Consider the following 20,060-nt stretch of genomic DNA (forward strand, 5'->3'; position numbering starts at 1 on the left):
GTGCTGCTAAGGTCGAAGAATTCATGGATTTTAGAATGACAAACTTGATGAGTTTTATTTGTTTTGAAAGCAGTGTGCAGACGAACGTTCATAAGTTTCGCTAGATAAAAATAAAATTAAAGTGAAAAGGCAGCGAATTTTTTATTTGGAAATTGAAAAACTGTAGACTGCATTGTGAAGTACCGGTACTTGATACAATGGTTCGACGTATATCGTACTGGTTTTTCCGAACTGAATAAGCTGGAATATTTCTCTTTTAGATTTTGACTTGTTTGAAACACACATGGGCTCGTTTTCTGCACGGTCATTCGTGTCCCTGGTTAAATCATATGGTAGCTACTTCAACGTCCTGGTACTCAAAACCGAGTTGTCGGACATCTACCTATCAACAGAATTTAAGAAGTCCTGCATAGTAGAACTTAATAATTATTTAAAATGTTCAGGATTAAATGTGGCATTACCTGAAGTGACCAAACTCTGTTCTTTAATTTTGAATATTCCTGCTACTAGTGCCTCTGTTGAACGATATTTCGCGGCAATGAAGCGGATAAAAACTACTTAAGGAGCACACAAGCACAAGAAAGATGATTAAAAGTGTCATTAAGTTCAATTGAGAAGAACCTCCTGAAAAACTGTAGGAAGAGTCCGGGATTCCACGAATCTGTTATAGACATTTTTGTTGCAAAAATCGCCGGATAGAGCTGTGTTAGAGGATATGGTATATGTAAGATATATGGAGAGGATAGATATGTGTAAGTTTAAAAAATGAACGATTCTATTTGAGCTTTAATACCATAACTTGTTTTTATCCATGTTTCTACAAACTAGTGTGCTAACACTTTGATAAGGTTCACGCGCCACCACTGATGTTTGTAAGATCGTCGGAAGTATTATATCTGATTATATTAGACACGTTTGCGAAATTACTAACTGGTTTGATAGAAGGCAGTACGGGTTTAGGAAATGTTATTCCAATGAAGCTCAACTTGTAGGATTACACGAAGATATAGCAGATATTTTAGATTCAGGAGGTGAAATGGTCTGAAACTCTATTGGCCTATCCGAGACTTTTGATAGGAAAGACTATGGGAGATTACTGATGAAGATGAGGGCTATTGGACGCTAGGTACATCACGTCTATGGAACTAGACAAAAGAGTGGTTAAATGGATGTCTTCATTTCTAGAAAATATAACTCAGAAGCTCAACTTGTAGGATTACACGAAGATATAGCAGATATTTTAGATTCAGGAGGTGAAATGGTCTGAAACTCTATTGGCCTATCCGAGACTTTTGATAGGAAAGACTATGGGAGATTACTGATGAAGATGAGGGCTATTGGACGCTAGGTACATCACGTCTATGGAACTAGACAAAAGAGTGGTTAAATGGATGTCTTCATTTCTAGAAAATATAACTCAGAGAATTATATTAAGTGAGGCGTTTTCTGATTCCTTAGTGATTAAGGGGGTTCCCACAGGGTAGTATCATTGGACCTTTATGTTTTCTTACACATATGCATGGTATGAGTTAAGAACTGGAATCGCAGATAAGGCTATTTGCGGATGATGTTATAATGTATAGAGTCAGTCAGTCAGTCAGTCAGTCGAGGCATTTAGCCCAGATAGACGTTCACAATTAAATTATATTAAACAAAGAACCCTTAAACCCAGTGAAACTGAACAGTTATGGACATAACTAAAAATACACCAATTAAATTACTACGTGGCCTATTACACAGGGGGATGACCAGTCCACGTGTAATGGCCAAACTTACAACCCTCTAATCTTACAACTAACTTGGTGGGCCCCCACACGGGCGGGATACCAGACACCATGCAGGGCTCCACTCCAAACTAAATCTACTAAGATGCCTCTAACATTGACGGATGACCAGCTCACATGCTAGGGCACCCCCTACATCTAAATTAAGCCTATAACTAACTACTTACTACAGTAAATCTATTCTAATTCTATCCTAAATCTGTCCGGCCGTGACACCCCCTGATGAGGAATTGCAACCACTCTTCCCTGGGATGTCACGACCAGACATGCCTCATGAGACTCCGAAACCGAAACCTCACCGGCTCCTTAAGTTGTCAATGTTATTCCTCATCACTCCTTCATGTAACACCCCACATGTGTGCGGATGCCAGCTCTACATGTAGGCCGTCACGTCTGTATTCTTCGGCCGAGACGGTGTATAACTCAACTCATCTTTCGCTGTCTCATTGACAACTTACTTCCTCTAACCTAATACTAATCCCTACCGTACTCTACTCTACACGTGCAGACGTACTGCATCAGCACTTAGCTTGAGATAGGTCAGGCTTATTTCCTCCTCTTCCATCTCTACGCCACCAGCCAAACACTACCGTATCTAACAAAGAAACCAACAGGCAGACAAAACGACTTACCAACAACCACAAACAACCTGATTAGAAGGAATACAATACGACTTACTTATCAATGAACTAAAATACTACTAATTATAAAATATACAATACGTAAGGAGCAACAGAACAAAACTGAACATATATATATAAACGGGACATAATACTAAAATTATAATTATTGTCGCTCTTATTATTACTGACTCGAACTCTGTAATGTTCCCTATCTGTGTGCCCCTCTTTCATCACTTTCATCAGCATTTACCTTTCCCTCATTCACCACTTTTATTTTTTCTCCCACAAGCTTTTTACAATTGTCAATAATTTCGATAGTTTCTCTGGCCTTCTCCATTCCCTGTTCATTAATCTGACAAGAGTATAACATTCAGATTCTCTTTCCATCTTATTTATCTCTTCCGCTTCCAAGTATTTAACCCATAATGCTGTTATACCTTCCCACTGTCTCAAGAAATGACCATTTCCTAACTCTTTCTCACACAATAAACATGTATTTGCCACTTCTGTAAAAGCCTTATATTTATAAACTCCCATCAGCCACCATATCAATCTCCTGTATTCTCTTATTCATACCTGGATATACATTCATGATTTCCTCCAGAGTTTTCCTATTATTACCCTCAACTCTTAACATTTGTATTTCTATATCTGCTACGCTCTGTGCCACTTCCCTACAGACTTTTCTTTCTTCTAAATCTTTGTCCCAATAGTTCCCCACCCCAGTTTCTTCTAGTACTTTCTTTAAGTTGCCCGCCCAGAACCCATTCTGGTACCTCATCTGGTGCATGTAAGCTAAATATAAAATTTCCCCCCTCCTCCTCTTTTTAACGTAAACCAATATTTTATTACTCTCTTAATTATATGCACTTTTATATTAATGTCTGTACACAGTAATCTAGCTCCACTATTCGCTGTACATATTGGTAAACCTGTAATTATTTTAATAAATCTACTAGTAACTGAAATAAGCATTGCGATTTCCTTTTCTCTCTCTGCCCCATGCTTCTGCACCGTATAAAATTGTAGATTTGATCACAGCATTGAATACATTTCTTTGTACCCTAAAATCAATATTAGGCATCCTGTTATCTAATATTCGAATACTAGCTAGGGCTGCTGCACCAATCATTTTTGCTCTCTTGATGTGTTCAGACCAATTTCTATTTCCTGACATTATAATTCCAAAATATTCTAACTTGTTAACTACTTCCAGTTTTACTCCTTCCAAATACCATTTTTCTTTTTTTTGCTAACTTGTTCCCTTTTTGCACACCATTACTCTAGTTTTCTGTGCGTTAATTTTCATATTCCATTCTTTACAGTACTTCTCAATACCGTCAGTAATTCTTTGTACTGTAACTGGCGTTAGTGTGAACAGGAGTATGTCTCCAGCAAAGACAAGGCCAGGAATATCCTGATTTTCTAAACATGACAGTGCAAATCCTTCCTCAACGTCAAATTCTAGTATACCGTTAATGAACAATAGGAATAAAATCGGTGATAATTTACACCCCTGTTTCAGACCCATTTTGGAGATAATCTCTCCTACTACTACACCTTCTTCCACTCTCACAGTACTTCAGCATACATCTATTCTATAGCTCTATATACAAAAAAGGAGATAGATCGAATCCTGGAAACTATAGGTGAATTACTGGATACATTGGGGAAAGTATATACTGGTATACTAACAAATAGACTAAGGAACTGGGCGGAGAGACATTCAATCCTGTCGAGATTTCAAAGTGGATTTCGAAAAGGGAGAAGAACACTAGATAATGTTTTGTAGTGAGAACGCTTATTGACAAATATGTAAAGAAAAATGGAGGAAATCTCTATTTAACATCAATAGATTTAGAAAAAGGATTTGATACTGTGAACAGGGGGGGGGGGCAATCGTTACTAGATTGAGACAGGTTGATAACTCGCAAACTATTCCTACAGCCTACTACTAGGTCAACTGTACTGCCCCCATTTTCTACTATATACACTGACTGACAGAGCAAATGCAACACCAAGAAGGAGTGGTTCGAAAGGGATGAAAGTTGGGGAAAAAACAGAGACGGCACGGACGAATAATTGATGTTTATTTCAAACCGATATGCAGGTTACACAATGCGCACGGCATCGACTCAGTAGGATGTAGGACCACCGCGAGCGGCGATGCACGCAGAAACACGTCGAGGTACAGAGTCAATAAGAGTGCGGATAGTGTCCTGAGGGATGGTTCTCCATTCTCTGTCAACCATTTGCCACAGTTGGTCGTCCGTACGAGGCTGGGGAAGAGTTTGCAAACGGCGTCCAATGAGATCCCACACGTGTTCGATTGGTGAGAGATCCGGAGAGTACGCTGGCCACGGAAGCATCTGTACACCTCGTAGAGCCTGTTGGGAAATGCGAGCAGTGTGTGGGCGGGCATTATCCTGCTGAAACAGAGCATTGGGCAGCCCCTGAAGGTACGGGAGTGCCACCGGCCGCAGCACATGCTGCACGTAGCGGTGGGCATTTAACGTGCCTTGAATACGCACTAGAGGTGACGTGGAATCATACGCAATAGCGCCCCAAACCATGATGCCGCGTTGTCTAGTGGTAGGGCGCTCCACAGTTACTGCCGGATTTGACCTTTCTCCACGCCGACGCCACACTCGTCTGCGGTGACTATCACTGACAGAACAGAAGCGTGACTCATCGGAGAACACGACGTTCCGCCATTCCCTCATCCAAGTCGCTCTAGCCCGGCACCATGCCAGGCGTGCACGTCTATGCTGTGGAGTCAATGGTAGTCTTCTGAGCAGACGCCGGGAGTGCAGGCCTCCTTCAACCAATCGACGGGAAATTGTTCTGGTCGATATTGGAACAGCCAGGGTGTCTTGCACATACTGAAGAATGGCGGTTGACGTGGCGTGCGGGGCTGCCACCGCTTGGCGGCGGATGCGCCGATCCTCGCGTGCTGACGTCACTCGGGCTGCGCCTGGACCCCTCGCACGTGCCACATGTCCCTGCGCCAACCATCTTCGCCACAGGCGCTGCACCGTGGATACATCCCTATGGGTATCGGCTGCGATTTGACGAAGCGACCAACCTGCCCTTCTCAGCCCGATCACCATACCCCTCGTAAAGTCGTCTGTCTGCTGGAAATGCCTCCGTTGACGGCGGCCTGGCATTCTTAGCTATACATGTGTCCTGTGGCACACGACAACACGTTCTACAATGACTGTCGGCTGAGAAATCACGGTACGAAGTGGGCCATTCGCCAACGCCGTGTCCCATTTATCGTTCGCTACGTGCGCAGCACAGCGGCGCATTTCACATCATGAGCATACCTCAGTGACGTCAGTCTACCCTGCAATTGGCATAAAGTTCTGACCACTCCTTCTTGGTGTTGCATTTGCTCTGTCAGTCAGTGTAGTTTACTTTTCCCCTCTCAACACCGAACCACCATCCATTCAACATTTAAAGCTCCTCTACCGCGCATAATTCTAGTAGTTTTTCTCCATTTCTGTTACATTCTTTATATTGGCTATTTCTATTAACTACTAATACCTCGTCCTCATGTTGACTATAAAGTGGCTTCCTGTCCCAATCATCGCGTTAAGATCACCCATAATAATAATAATAATGCTTTCCGGAACATACGTACTTCTCATTCGTCTAATTTCTGTCGCTAAATTCTCAAAAAAGTCATTCTGCGAAAATTGGGGGCTCAAAGGTGGATTATATATAAAAGCTATACATATTTCATTCCTCCTATTGACCCTATCTAATATTCTTATCCAGATTAATTCCGTAAACTCAGATTTTAAAAGCTGTATCCTATCTTTTAAGTTGTTTTTGATTACCACCGAAATCCCTCCCGACATCCTTCCTCTATTGGATCTCCTTGATCCATATAGACTCCATACAATACACCCTTATATCTTTAAGTATTTCTTGTAATCAGCCCAAGTTTCTAAAAGTCCAAAAATATCCATTTCTTACAGTAGCTGTTTAAAGTCTTCGTCACCTATTTTGTTCCATATTCCTTCGATATTAACACATGATCAGCAATCAATCAATCAATACTGATCTGCATTTAGGGCAGTCGCCCAGGTGGCAGATTCCCTATCTGTTGCTTTCCTAGCCTTTTCCGAAATGATTTCAAAGAAATTGGAAATTTATTGAACATCTCCCTTGGTAAGTTATTCCAATCCCTAACTCCCCTTCCTATAAATGAATATTTGCCCCAGTTTGTCCTCTTGAATTCCAACTTTATCTTCATATCGTGATCTTTCCTACTTTTATAAACGCCATTCAAACCTATTCGTCTACTAATGTCATTCCACGCCATCTCTCCGCTGACAGCTCGGAACATACCACTTAGTCGAGCAGCTCTTCTTCTTTCTCTCAATTCTTCCCAACCCAAACTTTGCAACATTTTTGTAACGCTACTCTTTTGTCGGAAATCACCCAGAACAAATCGAGCTGCTTTTCTTTGGATTTTTTCCAGTTCTTGAATCAGGTAATCCTGGTGAGGGTCCCATACACTGGAACCATACTCTAGTTGGGGTCTTACCAGAGACTTATATGCACTCTCCTTTACATCCTTACTACAACCCCTAAACACCCTCATAACCATGTGCAGAGATCGGTACCCTTTATTTACAATCCCATTTATGTGATTACCCCAGTGAAGATCTTTCCTTATATTAACACCTAGATACTTACAATGATCCCCAAAAGGAACTTTCACCCCATCAACGCAGTAATTAAAACTGAGAGGACTTTTCCTATTTGTAAAACTCACAACCTGACTTTTAACCCTGTTTATGAACATACCATTGCCTGCTGTCCATCTCACAACATTTTCGAGGTCACGTTGCAGTTGCTCACAATCTTGTAACTTATTTATCACTCTATAGAGAATAACATCATCCGCAAAAAGCCTTACCTCCGATTCCACTCCTTTACTCATATCATTTTTATATATAAGAAAACATAAAGTTCCGATAACACTGCCCTGAGGAACTCCCCTCTCAACTATTACAGGGTCAGATAAAGCTTCACCTACTCTAACTCTCTGAGATCTATTTTCTAGAAATATAGCAACCCATTCAGTCACTCTTTTGTCTAGTCCAATTGCACTCATTTTTGCCAGTAGTCTCCCATGATCCACCCTATCAAATTCTTTAGACAGGTCAATCGTGATACAGACCATTTGACCTCCAGAAACCAAGATATCTGCTATATCTTGCTGGAATCCTACAAGCTGAGCTTCAGTGGAATAACTTTTCCTAAAACCGAACTGCCTTCTATCGAACCAGTTATTAATTTCACAAACATGTCTAATATAATCAGAAAGAATGCCTTCCCAAAGCTTACATACAATGCATGTCAAACTTACTGGCCTGTAATTTTCAGCTTTATGTCTATCACCCTTTCCTTTATACACAGGGGCTACTATAGCAACTCTCCATTCATCTGGTATAGCTCCTTCGACCAAACAATAATCAAATAAGTACTTCAGATACGGTACTACATTCCAACCCATTGTCTTTAGTATATCCGCAGAAATCTGATCAATTCCAGCCGCTTTTCTAGTTTTCAACTTTTGTATCTTATTGTAAATGTCATTGTTATCATATGTAAATTTTATTACTTCTTTGGCCTTAGTCTCTTCCTCTATCTCGACATTATCCTTGTAACCAACAATCTTTACATACTGCTGACTGAATACTTCTGCCTTTTGAAGATCCTCACATACACACTCCCCTTGTTCATTAATTATTCCTGGAATGTCCTTCTTGGAACCTGTTTCTGCCTTAAAATACCTATACATACCCTTCCATTATTCACTAACATTTGTATAACTGCCAATTATGCTTGCCATCATGTTATCCTTAGCGGCCTTCTTTGCTAGATTCAATTTTCTAGTAAGTTCCTTCAATTTCTCCTTACTTCCACAGCCATTTCTAACTCTATTTCTTTCCAGTCTGCACCTCCTTCTTAGTCTCTTTATTTCTCTATTATAATAAGGTGGGTCTTTACCATTCCTTACCACCCTTAAAGGTACAAACCTGTTTTCGCATTCCTCAACAATTTCTTTAAACCCATCCCAGAGTCTGTTTACATTTTTATTTACCGTTTTCCACCCATCATAGTTACTTTTTAGAAACTGCCTCATGCCTGCTTTATCAGTCATATGGTACTGCCTAACAGTCCTACTTTTAAGACCTTCCTTTCTATCGCATTTATTTTTAACTACCACAAAAACAGCTTCATGATCACTAATACCATCTATTACTTCAGTTTCCCTATAGAGCTCATCTGGTTTTATCAGCACCACATCCAGGATATTTTTCCCTCTGGTTGGTTCCATCATTTTCTGAATCAGCTGTCCTTCCCATATTAACTTATTTGCCATTTGTTGGTCATGCTTCCTGTCGTTCGCATTTCCTTCCCAATTTACATCTGGCAAATTCAGATCTACCGCTACAATCACATTTCTTTCCATGTCGTTACCCACATAGCTGACTATCCTATCAAATAATTCCGAATCCGCATCAGTGCTACCCTTTCCCGATCTGTACACTCCAAATATATCAAGTTAGAAATGAGCCTTACACCTAGAATTTCATGTGTCTCATCTTTAACTTTTTCGTAGCTTACAAATTCTTCTTTCACCAGAATGAAAACTCCCCCTCCCACCTTTCCTATCCTATCTCTACGATGCACACTCCAGTGCCGTGAGAAAATTTCTGCATCCATTATATCATTTCTCAGCCATGATTCAACTCCTATTACAATATCTGGTAAATATATATCTATTAAATTACTTAATTCTATTCCTTTCTTTACAATACTTCTACAGTTCAGCACTAACAATTTTATGTCATCCCTACTTGATTTCCAGTTCCCTGTTCCCTTATCACCGCTCCCTAGGCCATCCCGTTTCCCTGAATGTACCTCCCTATTACCCTTCCAAACAAATTTCCTAACTTATACGTACCACTGCGGTTTAAATGAAGGCCATCCGAGCGCAGATCCCTATCTCCTACCCACCCATTAGGATCTAGAAATTTCACTCCCAGTTTCCCACATACCCACTCCATAGTCTCATTTAAATCCCCAATCACCCTCCAGTCAGTATTCTTCCTACACAGTATTCCACTAATGACAATCTCCGCTTTCTTAAACTTCACCCGTGCTGCATTTACCAGATCCCACACATCTCCAACTATGTTGGTACTTATATCAGCTTGCCTTACGTTGTTGGTACCAACGTGAAACACTACCACCTTCTCCTTACCCTCCTCCCTCTCTTCTACTTTCTTCAACATCTGCCTCAACCTAATTCCTGGATAACATTCTACCCTGGTTCCCTTTCCTCCGCACACTTTCCCCACGTGTCTAACGATGGAATCCCCCGTGACCAGAGCCTCAACCCTACCCACCTCATTTGATCCCCTCCCCTCCTGGTCAGCCCTATCTTTCCTGATAGCTGCAGAAGCTACTTCCTCCTCCCTTTTCTCCTTCCCATGACCCTGTTCCACCTGTCTTTTCCTATCCTCTACTCTACATTTCCCTTTCCTACCTTTTCCCTTCCTCCTACTTCCACGCATCTCAGCAACAGTTCCCTGTCCCTCATCTTCCCTCTCTTGTTCTACCTGGAGTGACTCGTACCGATTTCGCACAGACACCTGTCCTGAATTCTGATCCTGAATAGAGCCCTTGGCCTGCAATCTCCTTCCCCTTAGAACATTAGACCACCTGTGTTCTACAACTCCTCCCTTTCGTTCCCCTCCCTCTTGTACACCTACTGTAACCTGTACATTGTTTGAGGGAGTCCTATCTTCCTTCCTGTCTTCTGTGAGAATCCTAATTATCTCCCTCAAACTTTCCAACTCCTCCCTCATACCCCTCAATGCCTCACCACACCCACAATAAGTACACTCGCGCTCCTTAGCCATTCTTTACGGGGGAAAAATTATAAATTAAAAAAATTAAGTAACTTATTTACAAAAAGTGTCAGGCTCCTCACTTTCATCTATCATATCCGGCCTCCCTTGGTTTTGAATGTATTATGTATTTGTCTGATGTTAACCATTCGCAGTTCCAGTCATGGTTTATTCACGAGAAAAATGTAGTGGAATTTCGTTTCACAGGTTTCCAGTGAATGTTCAATGTTGGAAACATTATACAGAGGAAGTATTACGCATGAGATACGACTTCATGCTGATCGAAGTAGGCCTCTGTTTCTAAGGTTTGATCCGAGTTACGACATAAGAATCGGGCGATCCCAAAATTTGTCACTGGACTTTTTTAAAACTATGCTGCCGTGACCGGCAAACATTTGAGAGGTATCTTCAAACTCAGAAATCTTAAATTATTAGGAAACCAACGACGAAAGTAATTTGCCCGACAAATTTCACGAAAATGAATGTAGCAAGAGCTAAAAATATTGTATTTCCCCCTGAAACAATCTCTGGTTTGAAAAGTATGGAGGTGGTTTTGTTCCGAGAGCATAAAATACAGTTTAAAATAGGTCATTTGTTTTATGGAGCATTTTATTAAATTGTTCAATGCGCTTAACGTCTGCAACACCGCACACGGGACATATTCAGGAACGAGAACAAATGAGCATCTTTTAACCGGGCGAGTTGGTCGTACGGTTAGGGGCGCGCGGCTGTGAGCTTGCATCCGGGAGATTGTGGGTTCGAATCCCACTGTCGGCAGCCCTGAGGATGGTTTTCCGTGGTTTCCCATTTTGACACCATGCAAATTCTGGGGCTGTACCTTAATTAAGACCATGGCCGCTTCCTTCCAACTCCTAGGCCTTTCCCATCCAATCGTCGCCATTGTACCCATCTGTGTCGGTGCGATGTAAAGTCACTAGCAAAAAAAAAAAGCATCTTTTATTACTGAAGATGAACTCCTCAGTTGGTTAATTAATGATTTCCTGTCATATATTAAGAAACTTAAAATGCGTTCAGAGAAAGTAAAAAAGAATCATTGAGAAATGTATCAGGCATAGATCTTGACTACCCAGTCCACTGTGGCCTGCGTAAAAAACCTCATAAGTATCCATTTTCATTATGCACTGACGAGGAACCTAACGAGCTATGACATCGAGGTCTTCTTCAGCTACATAAGACGCTAAGCGGAATACAATGACATTATGGTTCGTGTGGCAAAAGAAAAAACAGACTGTAAAGGCTGTTTAGAACATATCTGATCTCCAGCTACTCAAAGTCCAACATTGTGTCTTATTCGTTTTCAAGATCGAGGAGCCCTCAGATACCGAAAATCATCGTCAGTGGCACTTCTGCAGTGAACGACGGAATTTGTCACTTCCGCTACGCAGTACTTGTCCTGAAGAGAGTTACTAAAAGGTGTACCTTTATTTTTTCGAAAGACATGTTCAACAGTGAAATTAAGTGTGGAAAGTGTAAAGGCGACAAACCACCTCTTTTTCTACTATGAACATTTCTGAGACCTCTTTTAGACAACATTGCTTTCAGCCACACAATTAGAAGAGAGAAAGTTTTGAAACTTGATAAGAAGCCCCTCAGAAGGAAAGTTTTGAAACTTCAATGACATATCCAAGCCAATGCAGCACCGCTCTATAAATAAAGTACTGTCAATACTCACAAAAACATTCATTGCCTTTTATTTAGGATATACTTATTGACATACACGGCCATGCGAATACAAGGGGGCAATACCGCGATCCTAGCGGCTGAATGGTGAACTTGGAAGCAACCCTTTTCCACGAGTTCATTTCAAGGCCTTGTATCATAGCGTAGGCAACGATTTGGTGTTGCGCAGCCTGTCTGATAGCACGGCCGACTGGATCTTTCGCTGCGCTTGCTACGTGACGTATCGAATTGGCCGTGCGGATAGCTATCTGGCTTTTGTGTTTTGTGATCTAGGAGGGTGTGATAGACAGAAATGACGGAACGAAGTGGAAGTGGTGTATGAAATTCAAAATTATTTTAGACATGACTTTTTGTTATATACGAAATAATGGCATCGGGTCCCGAGAAAAATAAACGTCCCAGAGCAAGGGGAAGGTGCATGTGGTGCGTTAATGCTGTCAAGTGGATACCAGTTTTATTTATTGTCACAATAGTGGTGTGGTCCTACTATGCCTATGTAATTCAGCTTTGTTTCCGTGAGTATTTTAATAGATATTTCGATAATTTATAGTGTGTTATGTACGAAGCTTTGATTCGTTTAATATGTCGGGTAGTTTTGAAAACCGTATTAATCCCTGCAGCTGTTTTTTATGTATAGTACCACTGAAAACATTCCTGATTCAGTATGAGTTTGGGGGTTATATTGTGATCGTTTACATAAAGATTAGGATGTGCTTGAACGTTTGTGTGATTTCTGTACGTGTCGTGGCTTTAGCTATCCTCACAGTTATCTTTAGTGACTCTATTTCTGATAGGAAACATATGACCTGTCATCAGATAGTTTGTGTATGCTACATCTATAGAGGTGTGGTTAATTTTTTGGGTGACATATTGATACATAAATAGCTCAAGCTTTGTGATTTGAGAGATTTGTAATCACCTTTCAGATTATAAAATATGGCAAACAGTATGAAGGTGACACAAATTTAATTCAACTTCTCCATTTTTTGAAATTGTGTGTTTATGGTTTCAAGATGAGGTTGCCTTCCTAGGTTTTAGTATACGCCTTCAGTTTATTGATGTTTAACATGATTTCTGTTGAACTTCTCAAATTTTCTCCTTGTATCTCGTAGAAGAATCAGAATGGCATTTAAAAAAGAATTAGCTCTCTTCCCTCCGCTCCCCCTCTCGATGGTGCAACAGGCCCGAAGGGCCATGGCCTACCAAGCAACCGCTGAAGGCCTGCAGATTACGAGGTGACGGGTGGTCAGCGTGACGAATCCTCTCGGCCGTTATTCTTGTCATTATAGACCGGGACCGCTATCTCACCCATCAGATAGCTCCTCAGTTGTAGTCACGTAGGCGGAGTGGACCTCGAACAAGCCCTCAGATCCAGGTAAAAATCCCTGAACTGGCCGGGAATCGAACCGGGGGCCTCCGGGTAAGATGCAGACATGTTACCCCCTATACTGCGGTACAAGGAACTGGCTCTCACCAATTTCAATACCTGAGACTGAGGTTAGATTAGTAGTCTAAGGTCATTATTTTATTAAGAGTATTGTACTATGAATCATTGTTGTTACTCTTTAATGTTGCCTGGTTGTGAGCTTGATATATGAATTTGAAGATTTTCGGTCGTTTGTGATAAATAAATGTACAGTGTACTCTGCCATTGTCCGGTCCCAAGTCCGGAATGAGAAAGGAGGAGGGTTACCTGGTCTGGCACACAGCTGTAAAACTGTCAACACCGAGTGTTGGGCGGCGGGAAATAACCTGACTCCCTAAGGGGGTCCACGGCTTTGGGCGAATGAGCCCTTTTAGGTGGGGTAATGGTCCCCACAGTGGAGGAAATGCCACTGGAATCCATTATGCAGCATCTTTTCTCCAGGTTAGGGCCGGCTGCACAAGGAGCCTGTACTCCAGAGGAGCGGCCTCATTATCACCTCACTGGATCACATCCAGAGTTGTAATTCGGGACCTAGTCCCACACAGGTGACGGACACCTTGACAGTCAACCATGGAAGGTCTTTTGAAATATTCCATCGGCTGAATCAAGAGTTCAGAGAAGGCAGCATTTGGATACGGTGGGCTGCCACTTAAAAAAAGATACCGTGAAGTCGGAGGCACGGAAATACCCCAGTACCACATACACGAACGAGACGAAGTCAAGAATCAAACCAAAGCAGATAAACTACTTCTCTACACACAATATAAACTCACTCATGCAAACCAGTAAACTAAAAGTGATTACCAACATAATGGACCAACACAAAATTCTTATCATGGGATTACAAGAAATTAAAAACACTGACCAGGATGCCTTGGAATCTCAAGGGTACAGACTTTATAAAGGTATACCCGAGAAGAGAGTGGTGAAGGATGTCCCACAATTTGGAACAGAATTTTTGGTCAGCCTTAAAATAAAAAACTTAGTTCAAGAATTCAAATCACAGTCTCTATGACTCAACGCTCACCTTAAAGGCGTCTAATAAAATCTATACTACAGTATAATAAATGCCCATGCTCCCACTTAGTAAAACAACTCCTCAAAAGACTGTGAGGAAACAGAAGAATTTTGGAACCTATTGGACCAGACCATAGATAACATCCCTAAACGCCATGTAAAATTATTAATAGGCAACTTCAGCGCTCAACTAGGCAGAGAAAGAAAATACCGTGACATCATTGGAAAATGGCCAGTACACAAGAAAACAAATAAAAATGGAGAGCGACTAGTTGACCTGTGTAGAAACCAGAATTTAATCTCAAAATCTAATTGTTTTAAGAGAAAACCTGAAAAACTCAAAACATGGAAACGCCCTGACTACACTAAAGGAGAATGGCAACTAGATCACATCTGCATGGACAAACACCACCACGAAGAGATCTATATTTTCAATGTCTTCCGAGGAATAGACACAGGTTCAGATCAGTACGTAGTTAAAAATTAAGCTCACTCCCGAGAGGAGACAAAAGCAAGCCCCTAAAACTAAAAGAAAAATAGATCCTACCCAGCTAATCAACAATGAAAATGACCAAAAAGCAACTGAAAAAATAAAAATCGCAGATAAACTTGAAGACTTAATACACAACCTTGAACAAATTGCAAAAGACCTGGCTCCAATTAAACAACGTACATACCTTCCAACCCTTTCGATTTGCCCGGGAACTTTCCGTTTTTTAACTCGTCTTCCGATTTATTTTTACTTCGTCTTATTTTTGACCAATATATCCTCCGTTACGGTCAATACTCTTCCCCTAGGATAATTCTTATGTGCTTGTGTAATTTTCAAGCGTATTTATTTGATGGTTTATTTGGCGATTGTATCATGCTTCCCCGTTCACTACAGCAGTGTGTGTACTTTACAGCTGGGAATTCTGGACGGAAATCGTCCTACAAGCGAGAGAGGCTAGCATGCGCTAGCGACTCTGTTAATCGGGACGAAAGAATGAGTTTGTTACTTTGTTACTGTGTGGTTCGCGCAGTGTTAACACAGTTTCTCTAGAGTTGTAGTCCACATGTTTTTTCTTACGGTTCTGTGCTTTTCCCCCTGTCGAAGTCGTATGTTAATAATGTATGAGGCATTTTGATCTGTTTTGTATGTGGTAGTTTCGCATATTTCACTGCATTTGTGTTCATATTTAGTTCATAATTTTAATGACTTGAATGTATTTCAGAGAGTTGTCTCAGTGACAGATTCTGGTATTTTCTCTCCACAATATGGCCAAAAACCTATGAAATTGAATTTCCTTTCATTTTACAGTCAAATAAAAGGAACTATTAAGCATTTTCTTCCGTGACCATTACGTTTTCTTGTAAACATTTTTATGTTTTCTAAGTATATGATTTTAAATTTAATGGTCAATTCGTATTGTAACTGTAGATGTGTATGCCTTTTATCTTGTCTCTTTTTCACTGAGACTCTGGCGCTGTATACGTGATCAAATCCAGGAATTAAAATATCTTCCTATTTTTGATTTCTAAAACTTGGCAGGTATGGATGTAAAAACAGCAATGGTGAATGTTCTGAAACAGTGGGAAAAAGACATCATGCATGGCTATTACATCAGTCCCAAAAATCTGAAAAATCTTATCAAAATCTAGTAAAATAGAGAAAAGAAACTACCCAAATCTTAAGAAGAATAAAAAGACAGCATCATAAGGGCACACTACAATTAATTGAAGAAGAATTCAATAAAACTCAATCAAGGGACTACTACAAAACCTTCAGAAAACAGCTCCAAAAATATGAACCCCTCAACCCTACTGATGAAGGATGAAAATGGTAAGCTTGCTCATAACAATAAAGACAATGCAGAAATTCTGGCTAAATATTTCAACAAGCTTCTAAATTGTAAGGAACCTACAGTACTCCTTCATTTGGACACCAACACCCGAATGAAAACACCACCAGAAAACATCAATTCTCCCACAATAAAGGAAGTCTACCAAACCAAACGAAACCCCATGGCACTACAGCCCTTGAAGGGCATTGGCCTACCAAGTGACCGCTGCTCAGCTTGAAGGCCTGTAGATTATGAGGTGTTGTTTGGTCAGCACGACAAATTCTCTCTGCCGTTCTTCTTGGCTTTCTAGACTGGGGCTGCTATCTCGCTGTCAGATAGCTCCTCAATTCTAATCACTTAGGCTGAGTGGACCTCGAACCAGCCCTCAGATCCAGGTAAAAATCCCTGACCTGGCCGGGAATCGAACCCGGGGTCTCCTGGTAAGAGGCAGGCATGCTATCCCTTCACCGCGGGGCCGGATGAAGTCTACCAAGCACTGCATAAATTAAAAAAGTACAAAGCGCCAGGAGAAGATCAGACCTTTGCGGAAATCTGGAAATATGCAGGAAGATCAGCAATAGTTGCCCTCCAAGATCTTGTCTCTATCTGGATTAAAGAAGAACTGCCAGAAGACTGGACAACAGCCCTCATTCACCCACTGCCCAAAAAAGGAGACAAAACTGACCCTAATAACTACAGGGGAATCTCACTCACATACAAAATATTTTCAATAAGACATTATTGTTTCGAATGTTGTCAGTGTCTTAGTGGACTGACAGATTGTTGTGCAGGGATTCGATGCAACCATTACTATGGCTTGTCGTGCATTGGCACATGGACGGACCAGCCAGAGCTGTGTACCAAGTGCTTTCTATAAGTTCTTGACGTTTTATTTGACACATGGTGTAAATAGGCGTGTTAAAGACTTTTGAGCTTTGATAATATGTCAGAACCTTGTATTAATCTTTGATTGGTAAGAAAACCATGTACATATCTCAGTGTGTCACTACGCCATTTCTAATTATTGCTATAAGTTCTTGTTATTTCATTAACACCAGGTGTGAATGGGCGTATTAAGACTTTTGTACTTTGGTAACATATCAAAACCTTCTTTTCATATTTGAATGGTAAAAACCATGTACATATTCCAATGTGTCACTATGCCAGTTTTAATTATTGTGTCCTTGCTCTTTTGTTTGTGATTAATGTGTTTATGGCTAATGATGACATTTAAAATGTCAAAACTGGCCCCATATTAAATAAATGTTGTAAATAACATCTACACAACACACAATTTGTATTGAATAGGTTGAACCTTATAAATAACTTACATGGAGTCAAAGAAATGGTGATATTCATGATCGGGTACCTGTTTTAGGTGCTGCTGGTGGTTCTATTTCTCCTTGGTAATTTAGAGCTTTTGCTATTCAGTGGTGGAATCATGTCCTCTTCACAGTTTCTGGCATTTGTTTGTTTCTCCTGGGGAAGAAATTTCAGAGTGGTTCAGTTATCTTTCAGTGGCTTTATTGACGTTGTAGCATATGGATCTTAAATTTGGTACGATTGAATCTCCTGTTTTAGAGTTACGTTAGGAATGATTAAGCCTATGGAAAAATGAAAGATTTATTGTTATTGAAAACTGATGATGTTAATTGTAAACTCAGTTTGCTTGTGTCCGTTTTCTAAATATTTTTGAGTAATTGTAATGAAATGCAAAGAAGGGTGGTAAAGCATTGGATAGTGTAATATTTCTGTTCTGATGACATCATCAATCATTGTAAAAAATTATTTCATCACCATATTCAAATGATACCTCATTAAGAGAGGCACCTTTTCTTGGTGAAAAGATTTGCCTTCTTCTTCTTCTTTTCTACATGGGGCCTCTAAATGTTAGTTTCTAATTAGTGTCGACCTCTAAGATCTTTTGCTACCATGTTTTTCCTTCACTCCCACCTAGATATACCTGGTCCCTTTACAAAGCTGCAGGTTGTTATGTCTTCTTGGATTTTTTTCTCCCTCTTCACTTGGTAGTCCTAGAGTTGAGGGTCTGATTCTAGCCAGCGCCTCACATTCGAAAAGTATATGATCAGCTGATTCCTCTGCTTCATTGCATTTCCTACACATGGCGTCTCTTATTACTCCAATTCTATGCAGGTGTTTTTTCAGATGGCAGTGTCCTGTCAACAGTCCTACTACCCATCTTATATTTTTCTGCTGAGATTCAACAGTTCTTCAGTATGCCTCTTGTTTGGGCCTTTTATCAGTTCCTTTGCAAGCCTGCATCCTGGAGTATTTTTCCAGCTTTCCATTTGTTTCTTTTGTACCATTTTTCCTATGTAGTATCGGGCTTGTCCATAGGAAATCCCACATACAGGTTCTGGGCCTACAAGATGTGTTTCTGCCCCTTTCCTGGTCAGTTTATCTGTCTTTTCATTTCCTTCTATACCTGCATGCCCTGGTGCCCATATTATTTTGACAATGTTGTACTTTGAGAGCTTCAGAAGTGAGTGGCAATGCCAAACAATTCTGGATATTATCCAGACTGCCTCTAGTGCCTTAATGGCCGCTTGGCTGTCCCTAAAAATGAAAATGTTCTTATTCCTATAGTTCATTTTCAGATTTTCTTCAAGACATTGAATAGCTATCATTTCAGCTGGAAAGACTGTAGTGTGTCTGTCCAGGCTTGTCTGGATTGATCTCTCAGGTCTTTCCCCGTTGATTCCTCTTCCTGAGGCATCCACAGTCTTTGAGCCATCAGGCCACCACATTACATCTTCTTTTTCATTATTCCATTTGTTGATATCCCAGTCTTCTTTTTTTATTATCTGGGTCTTAAATGGTTTTTCAAAGTTGTACTTTATCATATGATCAGAAGGCATGTGTAGAACGTCCTCTGTTATTACTCTGTTCATTTTACAGTGTCCTACATTGGGTCTTTGTGCATTCCAGCACTCTGATTGTGCCAGTCTATATGAACTCATTCTAGCCTGTCCTTTTATGAATTTGCATAGTGATGGGAGGCCTAGTAAAGTATTCAAGGCTTCTGTCGGCGTAGTTCTCATAGTTCTAGTTATGGCTATGCATGCTATTCTCTGTAGGCTATCTAATCTACTGCCAACTTTTCCTTGACTTACTTTCTGCCACCAGATGTTCTTCCATGGTTTCCCATTTTCACACCAGCCAAATGCTGGGGCTGTACCTTAAGGCCATGGCCGCTTCCTTCCCACTCTGAGCCTTTCCCTGTCCCACCGTCACCATAAGACCTATCTGTGTCGGTGTGACGTAAGGCAACTAGCAAAAAAAAAAAAAAAAAAAAAGCATTGTGTATATCCATGTTATAGATGGTCTTAGTCCCCATGTCTTCAGAAACAGCTCTTTTACATGCATACAGCAAGTTTTTGGCCCAGGTTATATTCCTTTCTATATTTGGATTCCAGGTTAGAATTTTATCTACCACTACACCTAGGTGCAGTGCCTGTTTTTCCATATACGGTATATATCTTGCCCAAAGAGCTTCATTGATCTCTTTCCCTCTGTTTTTCTCCTTCTTGTACAAGGGACCAGAGTTATCTTGTTTGGGTTGACTGAATTGTTCTTCCTGACACCAGTTCTCCACAAGGTTGAGGGATTTTTGCATGAGGTCCTGGATAACACTCATCACCTTACCTCGTACCGAAATCACTAGGTCATCTGCGTATCCTTGTGTATAGAAACCCTGTTCGTTGAGCATAGCTATGATTTTGTTCACC

General features: G+C 40.7%; 1 protein-coding gene across 8 annotated transcripts in view; it reads left to right on the top strand.

The window, feature by feature from the left end:
• Positions 1-12,321: 12,321 nt before the first annotated feature.
• LOC136866373 (palmitoyltransferase ZDHHC2) overlaps positions 12,322-20,060 on the top strand; it is a 364,730-nt gene continuing 356,991 nt past the window's right edge. For all 8 annotated transcript variants that reach the window (XM_067143256.2, XM_067143257.2, XM_067143258.2 and 5 more), the window contains exon 1: positions 12,322-12,560. In XM_067143256.2, coding sequence (XP_066999357.1) covers positions 12,413-12,560 — 148 coding nt within the window. In that variant the 5' untranslated portion in view covers positions 12,322-12,412. The remainder of the gene's footprint in view (positions 12,561-20,060) is intronic.

The sequence above is a fragment of the Anabrus simplex genome, chromosome 3 (assembly GCF_040414725.1).
Source record: "Anabrus simplex isolate iqAnaSimp1 chromosome 3, ASM4041472v1, whole genome shotgun sequence".
In the NCBI taxonomy this organism is placed as follows: Eukaryota; Metazoa; Arthropoda; class Insecta; order Orthoptera; family Tettigoniidae; genus Anabrus; species Anabrus simplex.